The sequence below is a fragment of the Pinus tabuliformis genome, chromosome 8 (assembly GCF_031772625.1).
Source record: "Pinus tabuliformis cultivar Carrire ecotype Pingquan chromosome 8, CPIR1, whole genome shotgun sequence".
Classification (NCBI taxonomy): domain Eukaryota; kingdom Viridiplantae; phylum Streptophyta; class Pinopsida; order Pinales; family Pinaceae; genus Pinus; species Pinus tabuliformis.
This window is the reverse complement of record NC_142294.1, coordinates 1,255,781,108-1,255,802,086: the sequence shown is the minus strand read 5'-3', so window position 1 is coordinate 1,255,802,086 and position 20,979 is coordinate 1,255,781,108. Positions and strand designations below refer to the sequence as shown.

The following is a 20,979-nucleotide window of genomic DNA, read 5'->3' as shown; positions in this document are numbered from 1 at the left end:
TATTCATATCTTTGCCCCATAGTCCCCAGGTCAATATCACTTCGAATCCCGAACTAAAGTTTCCCAAAACAAATGCTCAATATGTTAAAAAATCTACATTCTCTGCATATAAAGACAATAAACGAGAGTTGACGGCCAAAGGACACAACTGACCTAGATAAAGTATCATTAAGTAGGAAATAAATAGGGCACCCCATCCCTCTCCTTATTCTTTCATTAATATATCCTAAAATAATGATATAGTGAAATGATGAAGGCCCAACTGTTGATATCCTTATTATTGTTATGTCCTTTGTCTTTTCATTCAGAATCAACAATGCCTATCAAGTATACATATAACCCTACTGTTGTAAGATAATTATAAGACTTTGTCTGGTGAACAATGAGTTACTAAATTTCTTCTTTGCTAGAAGACTGAATTAATGCTTCTGGATGATTGGTTACTTTCCCACTCATAGATGCTTCAAGCTTGTATATGACAATCCTTAGCTATAGCTATCGTCTTGATTATGTCAGTCCGTGATGAACTGCATCAGGATGTAAGCTTAATGCAATTCACACATTCAACACTGCCTTTTCACTTACCGACACATTGGACTACACAGACATGCCATTAATGATTATTTGAAGCTTCAATGATTTGTACATGAGAACTTGACATTTCTTAACATACTTGTGCCATATTATTTCTTCAAATTGAACTCACTTTCAAGGACCGAATTCCCAAACCAGAAATACTGATCTTATCATTGTCATAAGTATATGCCAGATTTGAATCTAGTTCATTACACAGGGATCCATTCTTGATTGAAATGATTGTTGTAGAAGTTATTGTAAGTAGACCACTGATAAATGTGCAAACTTCCATGTCCAGTAAAACAATTTCATTATATATGAAGAATAATAGCTACCAGATAAAAAAATAATTATATTGAATTATCTCCATATGATTCCTATATATACTATAAACAAATGTTCCAATTAAAGTTGCTCCATATAATTTTTATAAAAGGTATAGTAAATAATCTTATTAAACTCCTTCATTCCTATAGATTAATAATATTAGTGAATCTATATATATGTTCTAATCTAATGTATAAAATTGATTTAATAAAAAACTTAATGTGTAAAATATAGATAATTTTTCAAATTTTTTTCATTTTTATATTAAAAACAATTTAATTTATCATATTAATATCAAACTAAAATGTCAAAATATAAATGTAACCTTTATCTTCAAATTTATTCCTACAAACTAAATATCAAAATATAAATGTAACCCTTCTCTTCAAATTTATTCCACTCCATGTACAAACCAAAGTTACCCAGTCTTTCCATGGCCGAGTATTTCAATGATTCATTTTACAAGTATAATGATAATCAATAATGCCAAAGTATGAAACTCGCAGCTTTACCGATGTCTTCTCATGCCAGTGTGCCGAATATTTCATGATACCGAGTCTTTGAGCATTTTTTTTTTTGTAAGAAACAAGCAGCCAATTTACACAAATGATGCAGTTCCTAGAATTCATTTTAGTGTGATGCTGCCACATGTCACAGACTGCTAAAGTTTGTTCAGTGGAAATTACTTAGAGCATGATATATGGCTATGTAACTTAGCCTTCCTGGTTTCTGAGGGTTCGGATGGCTCGCTGTGATTGATATGTATTTATGTAAAGTTTCAAAAAGATAGCAAGCCAAAAGAGAAATGCCAAGGCATTTATACGAGAGTACTTCCACCGAAAAAGCTAAAAATGCACATGTAAATCTATACCATTGAAGATGTCCATTCTTCATTGTGAGTGATATGGATAGCATTTGAGTGACTTGGATGATGGAAGGTAGAATTTTAAAATATTTTAAAGAGCTAATTCAATTATTTGATCCTATTTTATCGATAAACAAGAACGAATTTAATTGTTTGATTACATTTCATCGATAAACCAGAGAGAATTCAATTGTTTGACAACATTTCATTTCAATTCGTGTTATTGAAAAAGATACCACATTGCAACCACAACCATGTGTTGTTGATTCAGGTTGTATCAGTACATCCAAGGCCGTGAGCCAACTGATACTAAATGCATACCAATGTACAAATGGAATTGAATTGAAAAATATCGCAGAGCCAAGAGTTTTATAAAAAAGAAGAGATTGATGCATCTCCATATTTTTTTTGACATTTCCATTTCAATAACAAATGTAATGTCTTACAAAGTAGAAAACGAGGAGAACGGGCTCTGATTTATTCATGCACCTAGGAACCCACCCAAGAGAAAATTTCAATGGTGGAACCACAACAACTGCTTGCCATGGAGGAATAGAGCAGTACGTTCAATGTTATCACATGCATATCTAATAATGTTGATACATAATATACAAGTTACAGTGAAGCTTGATATCACAGTTGAGGTTTGACATAAATATATCAAAGCCATCAATAAATTTTTGTAATTTTTAAACACATCTCTTATTGCCACTTTCTTGTGGTCTTGGGTGGCTTCACTGCTGTTGCAGCTATTTGACTTTCTGAGATCTTCAGAGCCTGCAGGTGAGATGTTGCTGTTGGTATCAGTATCGTTAATGCTGTCACATGAACCTGCTGCATTGCCTCTCTGCAACACATAATTTGTATTAATGCTCAGGTTGTTGCAAAAATTCAACCCTTCAAATGCAGGGAATACCGGACCATCAGGAGACTGACAGGGGGAGGAGTCTGAATTGTTGTGCTTGTTGTTAGAATCAAACTGCATCAACCCACCAAACAGTGATGGGCAGGCAGAGTCAAGCTGCAACAATTCCTCAGGGTTGACTGCAGTCATATTGAATGTATCCATATCAGCAGGCTCAAGCCCAAATTGATCCATCTGGTCCAACTGAAACATTTTTGAATCCATGAACAGACACTCTCCAAACCAATTACAGAAACTGTAATTCAAAACCCAATGCCCATACACAGTGAGAGGATCAGATCCTATCAGAAAATGGGGGTAGAAAAGGCCTATCACAAAATGGGGGTAGAAAGGCCTATCAGAACTGGATTGATTGCTCAGTGAAGAAGATCTGGAAGGACATTAATCATGGGACAGAGGAAAGGGCACAATGACTGGTGCGGGCAGCAGATCAGATCTGGAGATGAAGGACTTGACTTGGAAGTTGGAGGAGTAATCAGTGGAATCAGAAGATGATGAGATGATAAACATATGGGAAAAGACATGCAGAGATGTACAGGTGTGCCATTGACAGCATAGAATTGCACGTGCTGTGAATTAACTAGAGATATCTTAGTACTTACCACAATACGAATAGTGATTGACACAGCATATATCTGTGGGCATACAGACCAGTTATTAGTTCTCGTGTGAGAGGTAAACATGTGCGTAAGCAAACCAAAAATACCATGCTACATACCATGTAATTCTTCATTCTCTGAAAGATTGCCCGACTTGTTAAAACAGCACTAATAATAACACTCAGCCCTGGCTCAGTAAGCACAATATCAGACGCACTTCTAGCTGCATCAGTTGCATCTGCCACTGATTTTCTGCATTGTCAATACTTTTTTTCAGTTAGAATTGAATATATTTTATAAAGCTAAGACATGCTATTAACGATTAAAAGCACGAATTCCCGAAAGATAAACCCAAACATAATGATGCAAATTCTTTAACGAAGCATTTTTCTGAAAGGTAACAGCAAATAACAGAGATCCCATGACACACTCAAACAACTGAAATTTCTAGATGCAGAGTACAACCTTCCAGCCCCTCTTATCTAAACCTAACAGAAAATGCTACAAAACCAAAATGCTAGATAGGAAAAAGGGAACAGCCAAATACATTTACAGACTTATTGCTACTCTTTGGATTTAACAGCTAAGTGGATTTTGTGTGAGCAAGGGTGATCTGCTACAGATTTTGCTACTTGCAAGGCACACTAAGAATAAAGCCTTTTGTGTAGAAGGCTCTGCATCTAACTACACCTCTAATCTGCTGTTATAGTAATTGTGCACTGTATTTCAGCAAAAGGAAATTGGAATAACCTTCTATGTAAAGTTTAAACCATACTTATTGTTATCGTTCGACCTGAGCATATTCCCAGTCATAATTACGACTCATTGTGCCATCAATAGAACTGCAGATACATTATTAACTGCAACAACCAAAAAAATCCACACCATAAATTTAACAAAGGAGATCTCAACTGGAGAAAATCCTCTTGGAGCAGACAAAATTCCAGAAATATATTAGAATGATACAGAAGAAGTTCTGCCCACAGATGTTACTTTGTACTTCCTGTCGATCTCAGAAAATACAGTCTTTGGCTGTCTGTGTGGCTGCTACTCTGTCTCCATCTTCCTCCAATCCCTTCCTGTGCTTTAAAGATGGTGGCCATTAGGGCTAGGTGGTCAGGTGTCAACATGCCTTTTTAATATTTTCTTTTCCATTTTCTGACCCTTTTGTATTAGAGATCAGATAGTAGGTACCTTGTCAAAGAACCCCATTTCTTTTTTCGTTAAGGATCCAGAGCCATGAGTAATACATTTTGAGTTGTGTCAATTTTTAAATGATCTCACTATTCTTTTTTCCCTTGATCAAAATCGTCATTTCCAGTCAAGTAGGAAAGAAATCACACTCAGAATGTACTACTGCACTTACAAGGCAAAAAGGTATTGGGGCATTTAGATCTGCATATCTCCCTTATAAACTTCAGAACCAGGAAAAGCTAAACTCTTGAAAGCTCCAGAAAGGGTGTCTTTTCAGACTCTCTACAGTTCAGAACCAATAAAGGACTATTTCCATAAAGTGGATATATGTCAAAAAAAGTGATTCAAAAACTGTTCAGGTTCCTGTATGCTATATTTACCAAAAACAAAACATACTAAGTATATGACTTACAAATACTTTTTGTAAGTATTTCAAAAACTGTTCAGGTTCCTGTATGCTATATTTACCAAAAACAAAACATACTAAGTATATGACTTACAAATACTTTTTGTAAGTATTTCATGTTTTATTGGGTATTACATTCAAGCTTAAAATTAAGCCCATATGAAAAAATTTCCCGCTAAGTGCTAATTACTTTACATGTGGCAAAAATTTCCCGGTTAGCATATGTGCTTTACATGTGGCAAACATTGTCCACATCTCCACATTGCATAGGGACACAATTATAATGGATCCACATCATTATACCTAGTCCACATCATAATAGTATCAGGTTATATAAGTATCAAGATAGAATCCCAATAGAAAACATCCATATCCTTGGTACCTAATCTCCTGATCATCCAATAGTGTGAAGCTTGATCCCCTAATACTTTGAGATCTAATCTCTCAACATCTCACTATTCAGTACTTTTCCATCCACATCACCTCTAACCATTGGTTGCCACCTAGCCTCCTTCTCTTGGGCACCTTAATCCACATCATGTATACATGCCATGTCAGCACCATGTAACCATGCTACATCATCGTAGAGATGACTTTGTGCCACATCATCATGCCATGACATTATTTCATTAGCATGCCAATTTAAAAATACATGTGATGTAACCTACCTACAGACTCTCTATAGTTCAGAACCAATAAAGGACTATTTCCATAAAGTGGATTGTCTGGAGAATGTTGTAGTACAGAGAAAGGTACAAATTGCACAAGCCGAAAATGAACTTAAAGAAGAAGAAGCACATACTGAAGTTCCAGAAATAGGAGAAATTCTATTGATGAACAGGGTATTGTTGAAGCCAAACAAGGAAGTGTGTGAACCAATTCAAAGAAAGAACTTGTTTAGAATAGCGTGGGAGTCAGAAGGTAAGTGTTGTAAATTAATCATTGATAATGGCAGCACTGATAATTTAGTTTCTGCAGAAATGGTGAACAAATTTGGAGCTGGGAGGAATGCCACATCCTACTCCGTACAAGGTTTCGTCACCAAGTGTTGGTAAATGAACAATGTCAGGTTGAGTTCTATATTGGAAGTTACAAAGATCAAGTGCTGTGTGACATAATGCCTATCGATGTTTGCCATGTTCTATTAGGCAGACCTTGGCAATATGACAGGAAAAACATTTATGATGGGAGACAGAACACTTAGACCCTTGAAAAGAATGATCAGAAGCATGAGTTACCCTTAAAGGATGAAGAAGCCAAGGAGTAATCTAATGTACTGTTAATGAGTGGGAAGCAAGTGATGCTTAGAGATAAAGAATTTGTGAAGCTGGGACAAGAAGATGATACAGAGATAGTAGTTATAGATCCAAAGGTAAATGATTCACTTTCAGAAAATCAGAATTTATTAATTGATTATGAGAATAAAATAGCTAATAAAATGTTTAGTGAATGGATGCCAATAGAAAGTGAAGACCAGCCGAGAGTTTCTATAGCAGAATCTGTCATGAAGGAAGAAATTCTGATAGATGAACAGCAAAATTATGTCAAGGGGGACATTGTCTTGAAAGGCAATGAGAGAGACTTGAATGGGAAGCTCAAGAATACTGCCGAAGGTTGTGAAGGGACATAATATTGTGAACAGTATGTAAGCAAAGGAAAACAGAAACAAATGATTCATGTAAAGGATTCCTGGTTGCAAGCAGTCTTAACAATTTTCTGTATGATCTTTATCTTTGTGACAGAGAAAGGACTCTATCAGGTTAAGGAAGAAATTGGTTCTTTTTGATAAATTTGTTTTATGTGCAGGAAATATGGAGCCTTATGATAATTTCATTCTAATTCTTGTTGAAAGAAGGCAATTTTTGAAAAATCCTGCCAGAAGAATTCAGGAATCCAAGTCCCATTTGACAGGAAACTAAAGCCTCAGTCAAATTCTTCAGGCATCCAAGTTCCATATGACAAGAAACGAAAGCCTAAGTCAACTAATCCACACAATATTACAAAAGAAATCAATAGAGAAGAATGTAAATACCCAATGACTTACAAATACTTTTTGTAAGTATTTCATCTTTTATTGGGTATTACATTCAAGCTTAAAATTAAGCCCATATGAAAAAATTTCCCGCTAAGTGCTATGTTAGCATATGTACTTTACATGTGGCAAACATTGTCCACATCTCCACATTGCATAGGGACACAATTATAATGGATCCACATCATTATACCTAGTCCACATCATAATAGTATCAGGTTATATAAGTATCAAGATAGAATCCCAATAGAAAACATCCATATCCTTGGTACCTAATCTCCTGATCATCCAATAGTGTGAAGCTTGATCCCCTAATACTTTGAGATCTAATCTCTCAACATCCCACTATTCAGTACTTTTCCATCCACATCACCTCTAACCATTGGTTGCCACCTAGCCTCCTTCTCTTGGGCACCTTAATCCACATCATGTATACATGCCATGTCAGCACCATGTAACCATGCTACATCATCGTAGAGATGACTTTGTGCCACATCATCATGCCATGACATTATTTCATTAGCATGCCAATTTAAAAATACATGTGATGTAACCTGCCTACAGACTCTCTACAGTTCAGAACCAATAAAGGACTATTTCCATAAAGTGGATATATGTCAAAAAAAGTGATTCAAAAACTGTTCAGGTTCCTGTATGCTATATTTACCAAAAACAAAACAAACTTAAAGTCTATGACTTACAAACATTTTCCAACAGAAAGAAAAAGAAAACCAGCAGATGTCAAAGGCTTTGGTTCGAAAATTCAGTGTCCTAATATTGAGCTTGAAGTTCGAATCCTCGGTCGAGAGGCCATGGTCAGAGTTCAGTGTCCTAAGCAGAACCATCCCGTTGCAAGAATGATGGTTGCATTTAAAGAGCTTGAACTTGAAGTTCATCATGCCAGTGTATCCACAGTGAAAGAGTTGATGATTCAAACGGTTATTCTGAATATGACAGGTATTGTATATACGCAAGAACAGCTAAATGCTGCATTATTAAGGAAAGTAGCAGATCCTGGCCTTAGATAGCATGCCATGACCAATCTTGACTGGTATTTATCTAGAAAGCTGAAGTTCCCTTAGAAGCTTTAGGAACTTCAAGATCAGATTACTTTACTTGCCCAGAAGGAATTGTGCACTGTAAAATAATCCAACTTAATTTACTTTGTAAATTTTTTGACAAGTAATGAAGAACTTTTATAGCAGTTACTTGTAAGCATGGCTGCCCTGTTCCATAAAAATGAAATTTGATGGAACCACAAAAACCAATTAGTGAAAATGGTTCAATCTCAAAGGACTGCAAAGAAAAGGCTAAAAACAGCATATAGTATTGTCAAATGGAGACCTGCTGCCATTGTTAGTGAAGGATGGACTGTAAGTGAAGCTACTTCTCAAATTTAGGCCTGCAAAATAGTGTTTTTTAAAACTGAAATGGGTCTCCGTTCTTCACTGAAAGGGCTATGGCTGAAATTCATGGAGAAAAATTCAACGAATGTACCAAGAGGAATGTAAATTAGCAAATTCATCAAGCTGATCTACAAAGTAACTGTGAATTAATATATTGCAGCCTGAATGAGTTATTAGATTGCTACAATGTGGTCCAGGCTTGAATTGTAAGCCTCGGTGGGGCGAGATCTAGGGTGTAAGCTTGATTGAAACCCTTCTTGTAAAGTTTTGGGGTCGTGGGGAATGTTGGCCATGTTCCCGAAAAGAGATTCTGCTTAAGATGTTCTAGCCAACGACCATTGCTGTAGATTAAAGCTTTGCAAGGCCCTCAAGGGATATATACTTAGATAAAGAAACCCTTGTTCAAATGGCGTTTTTGTGTCTGGCAACTGCTGTTTGCTATTTTTCTTGTAAGCAAGAAAAATGCAATCGATCGAATGCCTCTGTGATTTCCGAGTATCAAGCTACTGCACAGGATTGCTGTTTTTTGTTCGGACATCTAGCGTTTTTGGATCATAGATGTATGTGGTAACTTCAAAATCGTTACTATATGTACAATTTAGTCTTTTGATGTCTGTATTTTAGTGCTGTTGAGCATTGGCCTCTGTTCATAAGGTAAGCTATAACATCACAGAGCCATAAAGGGATATCTTACAAGCTGTAAAACGCTCGTTCTTCGTAAAAAAAAATGTCAATCATACCTCCAAAATTCCTCGGTTGAACAGAGCTTCAGATAGGCGGGTTGCAGAGCTTCCTGACAGGCGGGTTGCAGCGCTTCCTGACAGGCGGGTTGCAGAGCTTCCTGAAGGCGGGTTGCAGAGTTTGGGAGGGTCACGAATGCGTTTTGGCGCGCGATTTGGTTTTGGAGGGTGCTATGTTTTGGGCCCGGGCTATAATTGGTGGGTCCCGCAGCGGCTGCCGGAAAGGCAATAAAGGTCCCCGCCGGAGATAAACGCAGCGCCACATGACATACATGGCATACATAGCTGGCCAGCCTACATAAAGACATTTAATACTCAATATATGACTGATTAGCTCTTGCCAATGCCGACCCACACGACATCCCACTATCAAACAAAGTCGATGGGACCGATCGCAAGACTTAAATCGACTGACACGAGATACCATTCTCAGGCAGCGCCTAACGAGCCATATATCAAGTATTAAATGCACCCGGAGATGCACGCGACATAGCTCGTTAACACGCAAAATGCCTTTTTTTTATTTAGTGAAGAGTTTTGCATTTTGCGTGTTAACGAGTTATGTCGCGTGCATCTCCGGGTGCATTTAATACTTGATATATGGCTCGTTAGGCGCTGGCCCATTCTCAGTCCAAATTCTGTCGGATCAATGCAACACCCATAAAATTTGAATTCCTAAAATGCTGATTTTGTGGGGGCTTTAGGCAATCTCTATAAGATAAATATCACCATATATATTAAAATTAACTAAGTTATATATTTATTTTAAACTGTTATAATTAATTATAAATGTGACATTATTCACACTTGTAATATTTATTTAGTGCATAAAGGTTGTTTTTGTTTTTGTTTTTTTTAGCTTTTTAACATTGTCTCTCATTATTAACTTATAATGGTAATTTTCATTAGTAAATAAGAAATTTAGCCAATTGTTGCAAGTTAGGTCATCCTCTCTCAACTCAAAACATTAATCATTGAATTTATGAACGTGGGCTGAAGTAATTTTATAATGGACTGATTGCTAAATTAACATTGGAAATAAGTAAATACAATGATTTAATGAATTTTCATACAATGATTGCTTATTTAAATTAAAATTAAAAATAAAAATAAATAAAAATAAAAATTAAGTATGTGTAAGATATATAATGTCGAATTTTTTCCGTATTGAATTTTATAGGGTTGAATTTTTTTCGTATCGAATCGAATTCGAATTTGAATTCGAATTCGAATTTGGTAACTATGGTCTGTTTTGTTTTATTTCCATCAATCCATAGGTACATGAACATTACAGACACATGCTAAACAGTTTACAGAAATCGTGGATCTCTCTGGGCCATCTGATGTAGGAGAGGGCTGATAGAGGATTTATACAACATTTTTTTCCGATTAATAAGATAAAGGGGATTGGTGTTTCTAGATAAAGGGGATAAGGTGTGTCAGAAGAGGGCGAGTCTTGAGCTTTCTGAGTGACTGTGATTGGTATTGACAGTTTTTGAGTGGCAAAAATAACTCGACCTATCAAATTCCCACATTCTGCAATTAGAATATTAAAAATAAATTAGAAGGGATAAAAATGGTCAAATTGTGAAATTATCATTTTAATCATGTTTTTTTTCAGAAGAAAAAAACCAGATAGATTATATTAAGAAAATATAATAAAACAGTTGCATACAAAATACAAATTGCAGTATAAAAGAAGCGGCTGTCCAAGAGATACAGTTCTAATTGTTCTGTACAGATAAAATGATCCAAGCCATCTCTCTGTAAAAAAGATTCCTAAGCCAGATAAAAGACAGTATGTAGATTCAGTCAGATCTTTGAAATAAAACCATTGACAGATCTTGCCTATGCATGGATGATCATCAGCCCTACACATCAGCCCTACACATCAGGACAATTTGATAGTTCCTAAACCCTCAGCAGAATAGATTCCAAGGGAGACCTGGAGTCTTGGAAAATCCGGTCGTTCCTCCATTTCCATAAAAGCCAAACAACCATTACAAACAGGGATAGCAAAGATGGACATTGATCACTCCACCATTTGTAACCTTCCTGTACAGAAGCAAAAATTTGGTGAGGGAAACAAAAAGATAATGATAAAGCATACCAGATTTGAAGAGTTGAGGTGCACTGGAAAAACATGTGGACATTGGACTCGAGATCGGAGAAGCACATAGAGCATCTGCTAGGTCCATTCCACCAGGAACCTCTCCAACAGGAACCTCTCTTGGGATTTTTACACTTTATAAATAATACCTTATTTTCTTAGATTTATTTTAATTTATAATTTATCCAGTATTGATAAATCAAATCTGTCAAAGTGGTTTTTTAATATAAAATTTGAAGAAAGAATCGATTTTTTTTTTATTGTTTAATAGATCTATTTAAATTTAGATTGATTTATATATATATATATATATATATATATATATATATATATATATATATATATATATATAATATTAGAGGAGGTTTTGTCTTTGAAGGAGTTTGGCAGTTGGAACCCTAGCTACCAGAGTCTTCTTTTAGCTGCTAGAGTCCTCTTTTCCTCTCTTGGGTCATCTCTGGTTTGACAGTGCCCTAAGTGGTTGTTGTTTATATATGCATGTCATTTCCTCTGGCTGTCACACATCAATCCCACTATTGTTGCTCTATGGTGGGATTTCTTTGGTGTTTGTGGTTTCTCTGCTCACAATTGCATATGGGGAGTTGAGGAAGCGGGCTTGTGGTGCTATTGTCACTATGCCTTGGTTCGTGCCTCTTCATGTTGGTGGTTGCTCATTCGTTGTTTTGTGTTGTCTCCATCTGGGTTTGTTGCCTTGGGTTTTTGTTGGGTGACTGTGTGCTTTTTTTTTTAATGAAGGTTTGCTGGAGGCTTGTTTTGTTGGGCCTTTATGGGCAGCTTCTACCTAGTGTTTTCGGCTAGTAAATATTTGCACCCTTTAGGGTTTTTTTTTTCTGGTTTTTTGATGACCCTTATGGGGTTTCTTGGTGGGCCTTTTTGCCCTGCTACTTGTTTGGCCTTTTGGCCTTATTGTTCTGTCCAGAGATGATATTGTGTGAATGTGCTTAGCATATACAAAATATAACTTTGTTCTTCTTTAGATGAATGAATTTGCGGGTTTCTTTTCACAAGAAAAAATATGCTACATTAGAGAATAATATAATGAGAAAAAACATAGATTATCAAAATTCTGAATCCAAAAATTATTAATAACTTACTAAATCAAAATGTTTATATAATATAACATAACATAACATTACAACTTCTCTTCTATAATACATTGAAAAGCTCAAAATTAAATATAAAATAAAATATATCTATCCCTTCATATTTTCAAAAGCAAAGAAATTATTACTTTAATTAATAATTATACCTAACTTCATTCATGTTTCTATAAAGCAAAGAAATTATCCCTTTAATTAATAGTTATACCTAACTTCATTCATGTTTCTATAAAACAAAGAAATTATCCCTTTAATTAATAGTTATACTCAAGGTTTATCAAGTAATAAAGTAAATTTTTTTTTTTTTTTTTTTAATAAGGTTGCACAGTAATATTATATATTGTTTTGGTTAAATAATTTCTAGCATTTTTATGTGTCAATAATATATCAATGTAGGCTTAACCTTAACATCAAGATTATTTGTCAGAGTGAATTTTGCTCGAATGTGATCTGAGGTGGGATAAGCTCTACGGCTATGATGGAAGGCCAGCCTCATGAAAACCACTTCAATTATAATATAGTAACGACAAATATAAGAATCTTAATTTTTTATGTCATAGTAACGACAAATATAAGAATTTTGAATTTTTTTATGTGAGATAAAGATCTTAAACAGCCAGATGTGGGCGAGGAGCCAAATAAATTCTTGAGAAAGATAATGGTGTATAGTGTTTTATTTTGAGAAAAATAAAAGATGGTGCCACTCACCCCTCATATAATAAATAAATGTTTTTTAATATTAAAAATAAAATAAAAATAAAATAGGTAGTTGATAACAAATTGATGGTTATGTATGTATTATGGTAACAAGTGCTGTAATATAGTTTTTGTTATTGAAATTAAAGATTATGTGGTTACAAATTTTATATCTAAAATTTGTTAGCATGATACATATAAAACATATTAATATAATATGATTTTTGTTTTAGTTAAAAAAATTAGTTAAATACATTCTAGTAACAAGTGTAATCAGTGTTGTAATATAAATTTTGTTATTGAAATTAAAAATTATGTTGCTACAAAATTTGCACATAAAAATTACTAATATAAAACATATAAAACATATTAATATAATATGATTTTTACTTTAGCTAAAAAATAGTTAAAGAATCTTGGAAGAAGAAGGTTATCTAATGTATAATGTATAAATATTAGATAATAATAATAATAATAATAATAATTATTATTATTATTATTATTTATATGGATTATAGAGTTAGTTAAAGAATTATAGAAAAAGGTTGAAAATATTAACAAAATGTATTTAGTAAAACATTTATATATTAAAATACAAACTAATTACTCTAAGTTTAAAAAGACAAACATTAATTTATTATATATATATATAATTAAATTTAATCATAAAATATAAATAAATACAAGTAATTGTTTTTTACTAAAATAAAAGTTAAACAAAGGTTCTTTGTCTCACATATAATGTTAGAAAAACCTATAAATAAATTTTAACTAATAATACATCTGAAGTAAAATTTATATACATAAAAATATATACTTTACATGATATTATTCACGAAAACATAAAATAAAATAAAAATACTGAATACAAAAAAAAAATTGTTCTCAATCCCACAAAACTGTATTCTACATATCCATAGAGCATATTTTGTTTGTCCCATTCCATAATCGTATTTTTGAATATAGAATAATTGGATATCAATAATGCATTTTGTCGAGTCCTAGTAGCGCAACCATTTGAGAAAGGTTTTCATTAGCAAGACGACCTGTGTTCAAACCTCACTGGGCTGCTAAGCATGTGATTTGGGAAGAGACATTTGACTTATAAAAAAATGCATTTTGCACACAAAGATCAATGTGCGCTCCTTTGTTTTGATTCTTTTTCGATAGAGAATTTAAATGCAGACAACTAACACTCTAATATGTGCTCCATTTTCATTTCTATATAAAAATTTAAATGCAAATAGAAAGAAATAAACCCACTAAAAATTTGTGTGATCCATCAATTGTTGCAATAGCTAGATAAGTGTAGAAATCAAGCTTGGTGATGATTCTTAACCAAATCCCATTTTTAGTTTGACACTTAAATTAATGACCAAATATTGGTTGATTCACATGCACACATCCTCCACCATAAAATAAAATTTGTATAGACAACCCATAAAATAAAATTTGTACTAAATTACTAACTCAAAAACGAAAATGAAAATGAAATAAATACATACATACATACGTACATACATACATACATACATACATACATACATATATATATATATAGATATATATATATGAACTCTGTAAGAAAAATAGAATATGGTGCAATCCCCTTCTATATAAGATATTTAGCATTTAATTGTTGACAATTGTAACAACCCCGGGTTAAAACTTCATGTAATAAAGTTAATACAGGCAAAATAAGACCAAGGTCACGTGACATGTGTTCCAAGTTGAATGTTGGGCAAAGTATCCTAGCGGGCATCACTTGTTGTTTATTATGGCTCAAGGGAAATTGGTAAAGGCATTGGTAAAGGATTTGAAAAGGAAAAAAGGAATTATTGGTATTTTATTTATGAAAATAAAGGAAAATAGGAGAAAAGGGAGGTGAAAGGTCATAGGTTGCATGTGAGGAGGAAATTGAAGGAAAATAAAAGAAAAATGAAGAAATTAGAGGCATCAATAACAAAAAGACATCAAGCATAATTTTGGAGCCTTTTTTTTCATATTTGTTTTGGAATTAGTCTGAGAGATGAGAAGAGAACCATGAGGAGAAGGAAAACAAGAAAACAAAGGAAGGGAAAGGAAGGCAAAGGAAAGAAAGGATCAAATAAGGAAATGTTGGATAAAGCAACTTCAGCTGGAATACTTGTAGGTAACAGGTTGCATGTATGATTTCCTAGTTGATTTTGGCATGCATGGTTTATGCATGTGTCTATTTGGTTCATTTTTTGTCATTGGCATGGGTTTTGTTAGGTTTCGACAGTGGTTTTAGCCTAGTCTTGCCATTTCTGGATAACCATGGTGTGACGGGATCCATTCTTGGTTGAGATTTGGATTGTCGGAAGGTTTTGGATTCGGGTGAGGTGGTCTCAAGAAAATCCCAAGGGTTAGGGGTGGATATGGTTTTCTCTGGGAAACCCTCAACAAGTGGGCGGAGACAAGAAAATTCTCCAAGAGATGGTGAAGGAATTCTGAGGCATCCAAGCTCGGTTTGGTTTTGTGATCTTCGGATTTGTTTAGGTGAGATCACGGTAGTGTGAGGGTGGAGGTGGTTTAAACTTTGGATTCCCTTGGTTTTTTATGCATTGGTTTATCCCATGAGATCCCACATTCATGCTTGGAATATGGCAGGGTTGATTAGTTGAAAGAAATATTTGGTTCAACCCAATCTATGGTCAGGTGGTAGGTGGAAGTCCCTGACTTGGCGGGCTTTTGCATATGTCAATAAGAGCTAAGTTCCTCTTGTATTTCTTGAGTAAATGTACTTGTTATTATGTGGCTTTAATGGTTGTTCTATGATTTTTATTTATTTGGTTATATGTTGGTTATAAGCATGGTTCTATGATAGATTCAAGTTATGGCTTTATTGTAGCCGCTGCAACAACCCTCCAAAATTCTTGACTTTTCAAAATTTTGGAGCCCCTGTACTATGTCTGTGTCTATCACTTACTTCCAAAGCTTCATCAATTAGACGAAACCCTTATGACCCCATCACAATTCTAACTCTCAGTGACTCAAAGGTTTATTTTTCTGCCTAAGTTGCAGGTCACATCAAGTCAACTTTCATGAGCCTAAACCATGCGACCATGTGACCTACTTCAATTTTGGAAAAGTCAAGTTGCTAAGTCGCAATACAATATTTGTGACCTTTCACCCTCCTGCGACTTTGTGAAATCACGCCTAATGAGGTCATTGGGTCGCAAGGTCACAAATCCCAAAAACAGCCACCTCGCGACCTCATGACCTTACAACTTTGCTACCTCATGTGATAGGTCGCATGGGTCGTTAAGTCGCAAAAGGGTAAATTACCTCGCCATGTGACCTAGCAACCAATGCGACCCTACACCTGTGACCTTTATTATAAATAGGCTGACCTCATTGGTCATTTTGTTTTGGTTTCTCGTGGGACAAAGAGGCTTGGCGATTTGGAGAAGCACACAACCCTGCCAAGCAAGTGACTCTTCCTCTTCCTAGTTATCATTACTTACTACCATTTGTCCCCTTCCTTTGCCTTGGCCCTGCATCTTCCTAATATAGGGATTTTTATCCAAGGTTAACAACCCATTTTAATCAGAAACCCTTAGCTAACCTATTCTTCCTCCAAAACTCATTTTTGTGCGGTCACTCAGCCCCAATATCTTTCCTAAGCAAGCTTTCCCTCTTAGCGATCAATTTGTCTAGTCCAGTAGGTCCCTAGGGAGTCATTTTGAGCCTTTTTTTCCTTCGTCGAGTCTCCCTGAGGAATAGATCACATGGCCAAAAACCATGATAGGTAAAAGGATGCGACCTAGCAACCCTCATGACCTTGCGACCTCCCTTCATTGTGACCTTGTGACCCATGTGACTTTGCGACCCCCGGGACATTTCCTTACCATGTGACCTATGCGACCTGACTTATCTTGCGACCTATCCTGCCATAGTCGCTAAGTCACATAGTTTACCTTCGCGACTCTGCGACTCACTGACCTTCGTGACCTTGTGACCTTTCTTAGGCATAATTATTCCCCGTGAACTTTCTAGGAACTTTGAAGTTGTGATTTATGTTTTTCTCCTACGTTTAATTATTCATGTTGTCTCTTTGATTGTGGGACTATTTATTTGACATGCCAGGCGACGTCGATCTTGAGTACATCTTGATCTCCTCTTTCTCTGGTGAGATGGCAACTCCGATAGTAAAGGCTTCTCAAAAGAGCTATAAAAGAAACATAAAGGAAACTTACCAGGTCCCACCACCTCCCATTTACGGGGACACTGCGTGCAACCTTAACAAGAGCACCAAGCTCTCCTGGTTTGATATTTATGCAGAGTTTTCTAAACAGGACATCCCTAAAGACTAGGAGGATTTATAGGTGTATATCAATGTTAAGAGGTCTAGGATCCACAAAGTGGCCTCACATCCTCCTATATTTCCATGCGTTGAAACCATCGACTGGATTATACAGAACATAGACATAGATAGGTGGGTAGCAATGAATCACATAGGTGAAGCATTCACAACTATCTCTTTGACAAACATTGTTCCTTATTACAGGTTACTAGAAAAGGAGGAATCATTTAAGATCCGTTGGTTGTCAAGTTTTGTAATTCCAACTAAGGACATTCTAAGGAATTGGTGGCAAGACTGTCCAAGTTTCGGGTGAAGAATGACCAAGCGTACAAGACAAAGGGTCTAAAAAAGGTTTACCAACTCGTTACTGCCATGATGAATCGATTATACTACAAGGCTGACACCGATACCTTCCATGGAACATGAGTCCCTATCATGTATGTCGTCGCTACTAGAGGTACAATTTTCAACTGGGGCAGTAACTTAGTTTTTGCATTAAGGACTAATATAGTTGTAGACAAACATCCTGGGATGGACCAATTGTTATAGTTATACATGGCCATGTACCTATTGGATGTGGTTTGTGTGATATGCCATTTCGACCATTGGAGCTACAACTAGACCATAGCTGCAACATAGCCTGTACACCAAAACTATAAGATCTTTTGGGACCCAATCTATAAGAGTGTACATGCTTTCGCCTTTGAAACGTTCATCACCCCATTGTACTAGTTTAATTTTGGAGAAGACCCTCCTTAAATGTCGCAGAGGGCCATGGAAACTCTCACTAAAGTGGCAGATTGGTTCCCTATCCAGGAGGGCACATTCATCAGGGTCTTTTGCTCATATAAAACTCCTCACGCGCTTTCTTAATTTTCCATCGATAAATTACTGTTGCAGAAGGTATGTTATCAAATGACCCAAGGCTTTTCAAATATGTTGAGTAAAGGGAAGAAGAAATCTTGGCTCACCTTCCCTATCACTATTGGGGCTTACAAGGTTGAAAACTTCAAAGAAGTTGAGGAGGAAGCTGAGGAGATAAATGGGTTACATTTTGTGACTCTGAATCATCGTACCTATGACCCCAAATGAGTAGTAGCGTATCATTGCAAGAAGGCCAATTTCAACTAGTCAAACCCGCACACCAAGAACACTCATGAGGACAAAGTTATAAATTGGTACAATGCAGTGAGGGATTTTAGCCCAAGTGAACAACAAGAAAAATAGGATGAGCAAGCTGGGCATTTAAAAAAAATTTGAGCCTACAAGAAAGGTCAACTTCACTTAAGAGGAAGAAGAAGCAACAAAAGGTAGCGATGAAAGTAAATAAGCACAAAGGAAAAGAAACCGAAGATTCCTTGAGCAACCAAGATGAGGGTGAATATGATGGAAAATTGGAGCAAAGAACTATGACCTTGGTAAGGAAAAATCAAGAGCTCAAGAGGAAAATATAAGAAGAACTCAGACGGTCACAGAAATCAGGAGACCAACAGCTTGAAGACCATATTGAGAAGAAACATCAAGCGGAAGAAAGTAGGAAGAAACAACTAGAGGAGGAACTGTTGAAAAACCAAGAGGTGCATAGGGCCCAAGAGGAAGAAGAAAAGAAAAGACATGAAAATAAAGAGCAAGAGGAGAAACAAAAATAAGCAGAAGAGCTCAAGATGAAATAAGAATGGGAAGAGCAAGCGAAGAAGAGTTTGGAAGAAGAGAAAGAAAAGAAGAGACTGGAGGAGGAACAAAGGAGGAAGGAAGAGGAAGAAAAGAAAAGAGTGGAAGAAGAGGAACTAAGGAAACAATAGGAAGAGGTCGACAAGAAAGCTCAGTAGGATTCTAAACAACAATAACAAATCAATGAGCAAATTGAACTGCCTCCACTAGATGTTCCCCCCTCCACTCCCATCACTCGGGGGCATATTCCTCTCAAAGAGCTAGGCATTATTGATGAGGTTGAGGAGGAATTGCTAGACCTAACCAAGATTACCTTTGATTAGGTCAATTGCAATATCATGCAAGAAAGAAGGAAATATTACACTAGGAACCCTACAGAAACTTTTTCTGTGACCACAAAGAAGGAAATCATCCTAGATACTACAGTAAATCCTGCGATGATCACCTCGGCTGAGACTTCGTTTGTGATCACAACTTAGCTGAATGTTGGAAGAATGAACAAGAAAATTGCATAACTCCAAAGAAATCTCTATGCATCTGAACAAAGAGTCCTATATGAGGCCCCCTTCACGATATGCCCCATCACCCTGAGAAACACCTTCCAAAGTTTGACCCCGAAAAGGGAACCACGACTGAGGACCATATCAACAATTTTTACCTAGCCTTGCAAATGATGAGAGTGCAATATGATGATGTGGCTTGCAGGATTTCCCCTCATACCCTAGAGAATAAGGCCACAACCTGGTATCGTTCCCTGCCTATGGCCTCTGTACGAACTTGGGAAGAATTCCAGAAAACATTTATTGAGAATTTCTTTGAAGACAAGACACCATCCATGCTCCTCATTGAATTAAGCACACTAAAGTGTCACAAGAAGGAGAAGGTAAAATATTTTAACCAATGATTTACTACCATCTTGAATAAGTTTCCAACAGATGTGGCTCTTTATGATTCTATCATTGTTGACTATTATACTAGAGCTCTCCCACGCAATATCATTGTGTTCGTCAAGCTTGAGGCCAAATTGACCTTAGTGGAGAAATTTGCAAAAGATATTGCTATGGAGAAGGATTTGTTGTGTATAGGAGTCCTTGAGCATTCCACCCAGGAAGATTGTAAGCCAACAAACAAGAAATCCTAAACCTCAACTAGAAAATCTGGTGATAAGGACAAGGATTCCTTCAATTTCGAGGGTTTAGCCAAATCCTTGAAGCAATTGATGAATGAGGTCTCTGAATTGAAAAGGAAGACTAGCGAAACCTCTTCAGGCAGTAAATCGATGAAACATTTTTTTTGAAGGAACAATAACCCCTTCACAAAGTCATCTCTGAGCTCTAATATGAATTTCAATGTAGAAGAGTTGGGTAAGGAGAATTTCTGCACTTTTCACCAAGCCTCTCATTTAGAAAAGACTTGTCCATAATGGATACACAACATGACTGCGGTAGTTACCTAGCTCCTAGAGGATCAGGCCATTGGAGATGATGAGGAGGAGTCTAACGATCCTAAGGAAGAAATTACACCTCCAGATGAAAATCTCGGTTCTATTGTCCTAGCTTTCAAAGTCATCCACGGGGGAGAGGTCCAATCCCTCCAAGAAGCCAACATAGGTGACACTCCCCCCCAAGCCTCCGAAGACTTATAATCTTAGGAGTAAGGGTTTGATATCAGATTCTACACTGGAAGAGAAAAATAAGGAATTACTAAGGAGGATCCTCCCTCCTAACAACTCAAGTCATCCATCAACCCCTACTCCTAAGAGTTCATCTAGCCAAAGCCCGAAGGATGCCTTAGCAAGTGGAAAGGGAAACTCATCTACTCTTGGAACCTTGGCTAAGTCTGCCCAATCCCCTTCACAGACATCCTCAAAAGGCATTGTACCTTCAAACTTGGGATATAACATCATCAAAGATATGAAGAAGAGGTGAGTCAACATTTCACTCTATGAACTCGCCAAGATAGCTAGCCAACATGAACTAATTTT

The 20,979-nt window shown here is 36.1% G+C and overlaps 1 protein-coding gene across 4 annotated transcripts; it reads right to left on the bottom strand.

The window, feature by feature from the left end:
• Window positions 1-2,152: 2,152 nt before the first annotated feature.
• LOC149239938 (plasma membrane ATPase 2-like) lies at window positions 2,153-9,024 on the bottom strand. 4 transcript variants are annotated; one of them, XM_089373584.1, is made up of 5 exons: window positions 4,286-8,973; window positions 4,068-4,152; window positions 3,412-3,544; window positions 3,296-3,328; window positions 2,153-2,876 (listed from the first exon to the last, which is right to left on the bottom strand). In XM_089373584.1, exons 2-5 carry the CDS (start codon window positions 4,103-4,105, stop codon window positions 2,283-2,285), a joined length of 798 nt encoding a protein of 265 aa, XP_089229710.1. In that variant the 5' UTR covers window positions 4,106-4,152; window positions 4,286-8,973; the 3' UTR covers window positions 2,153-2,282. The 4 variants fall into 4 exon arrangements, with proteins under 4 accessions (XP_089229710.1, XP_089229711.1, XP_089229712.1 ...); XM_089373585.1 differs by having other exon boundaries at window positions 4,043-4,152; window positions 4,286-8,959; XM_089373586.1 differs by having other exon boundaries at window positions 2,153-2,615; window positions 4,068-9,024.
• Window positions 9,025-20,979: the final 11,955 nt, after the last annotated feature.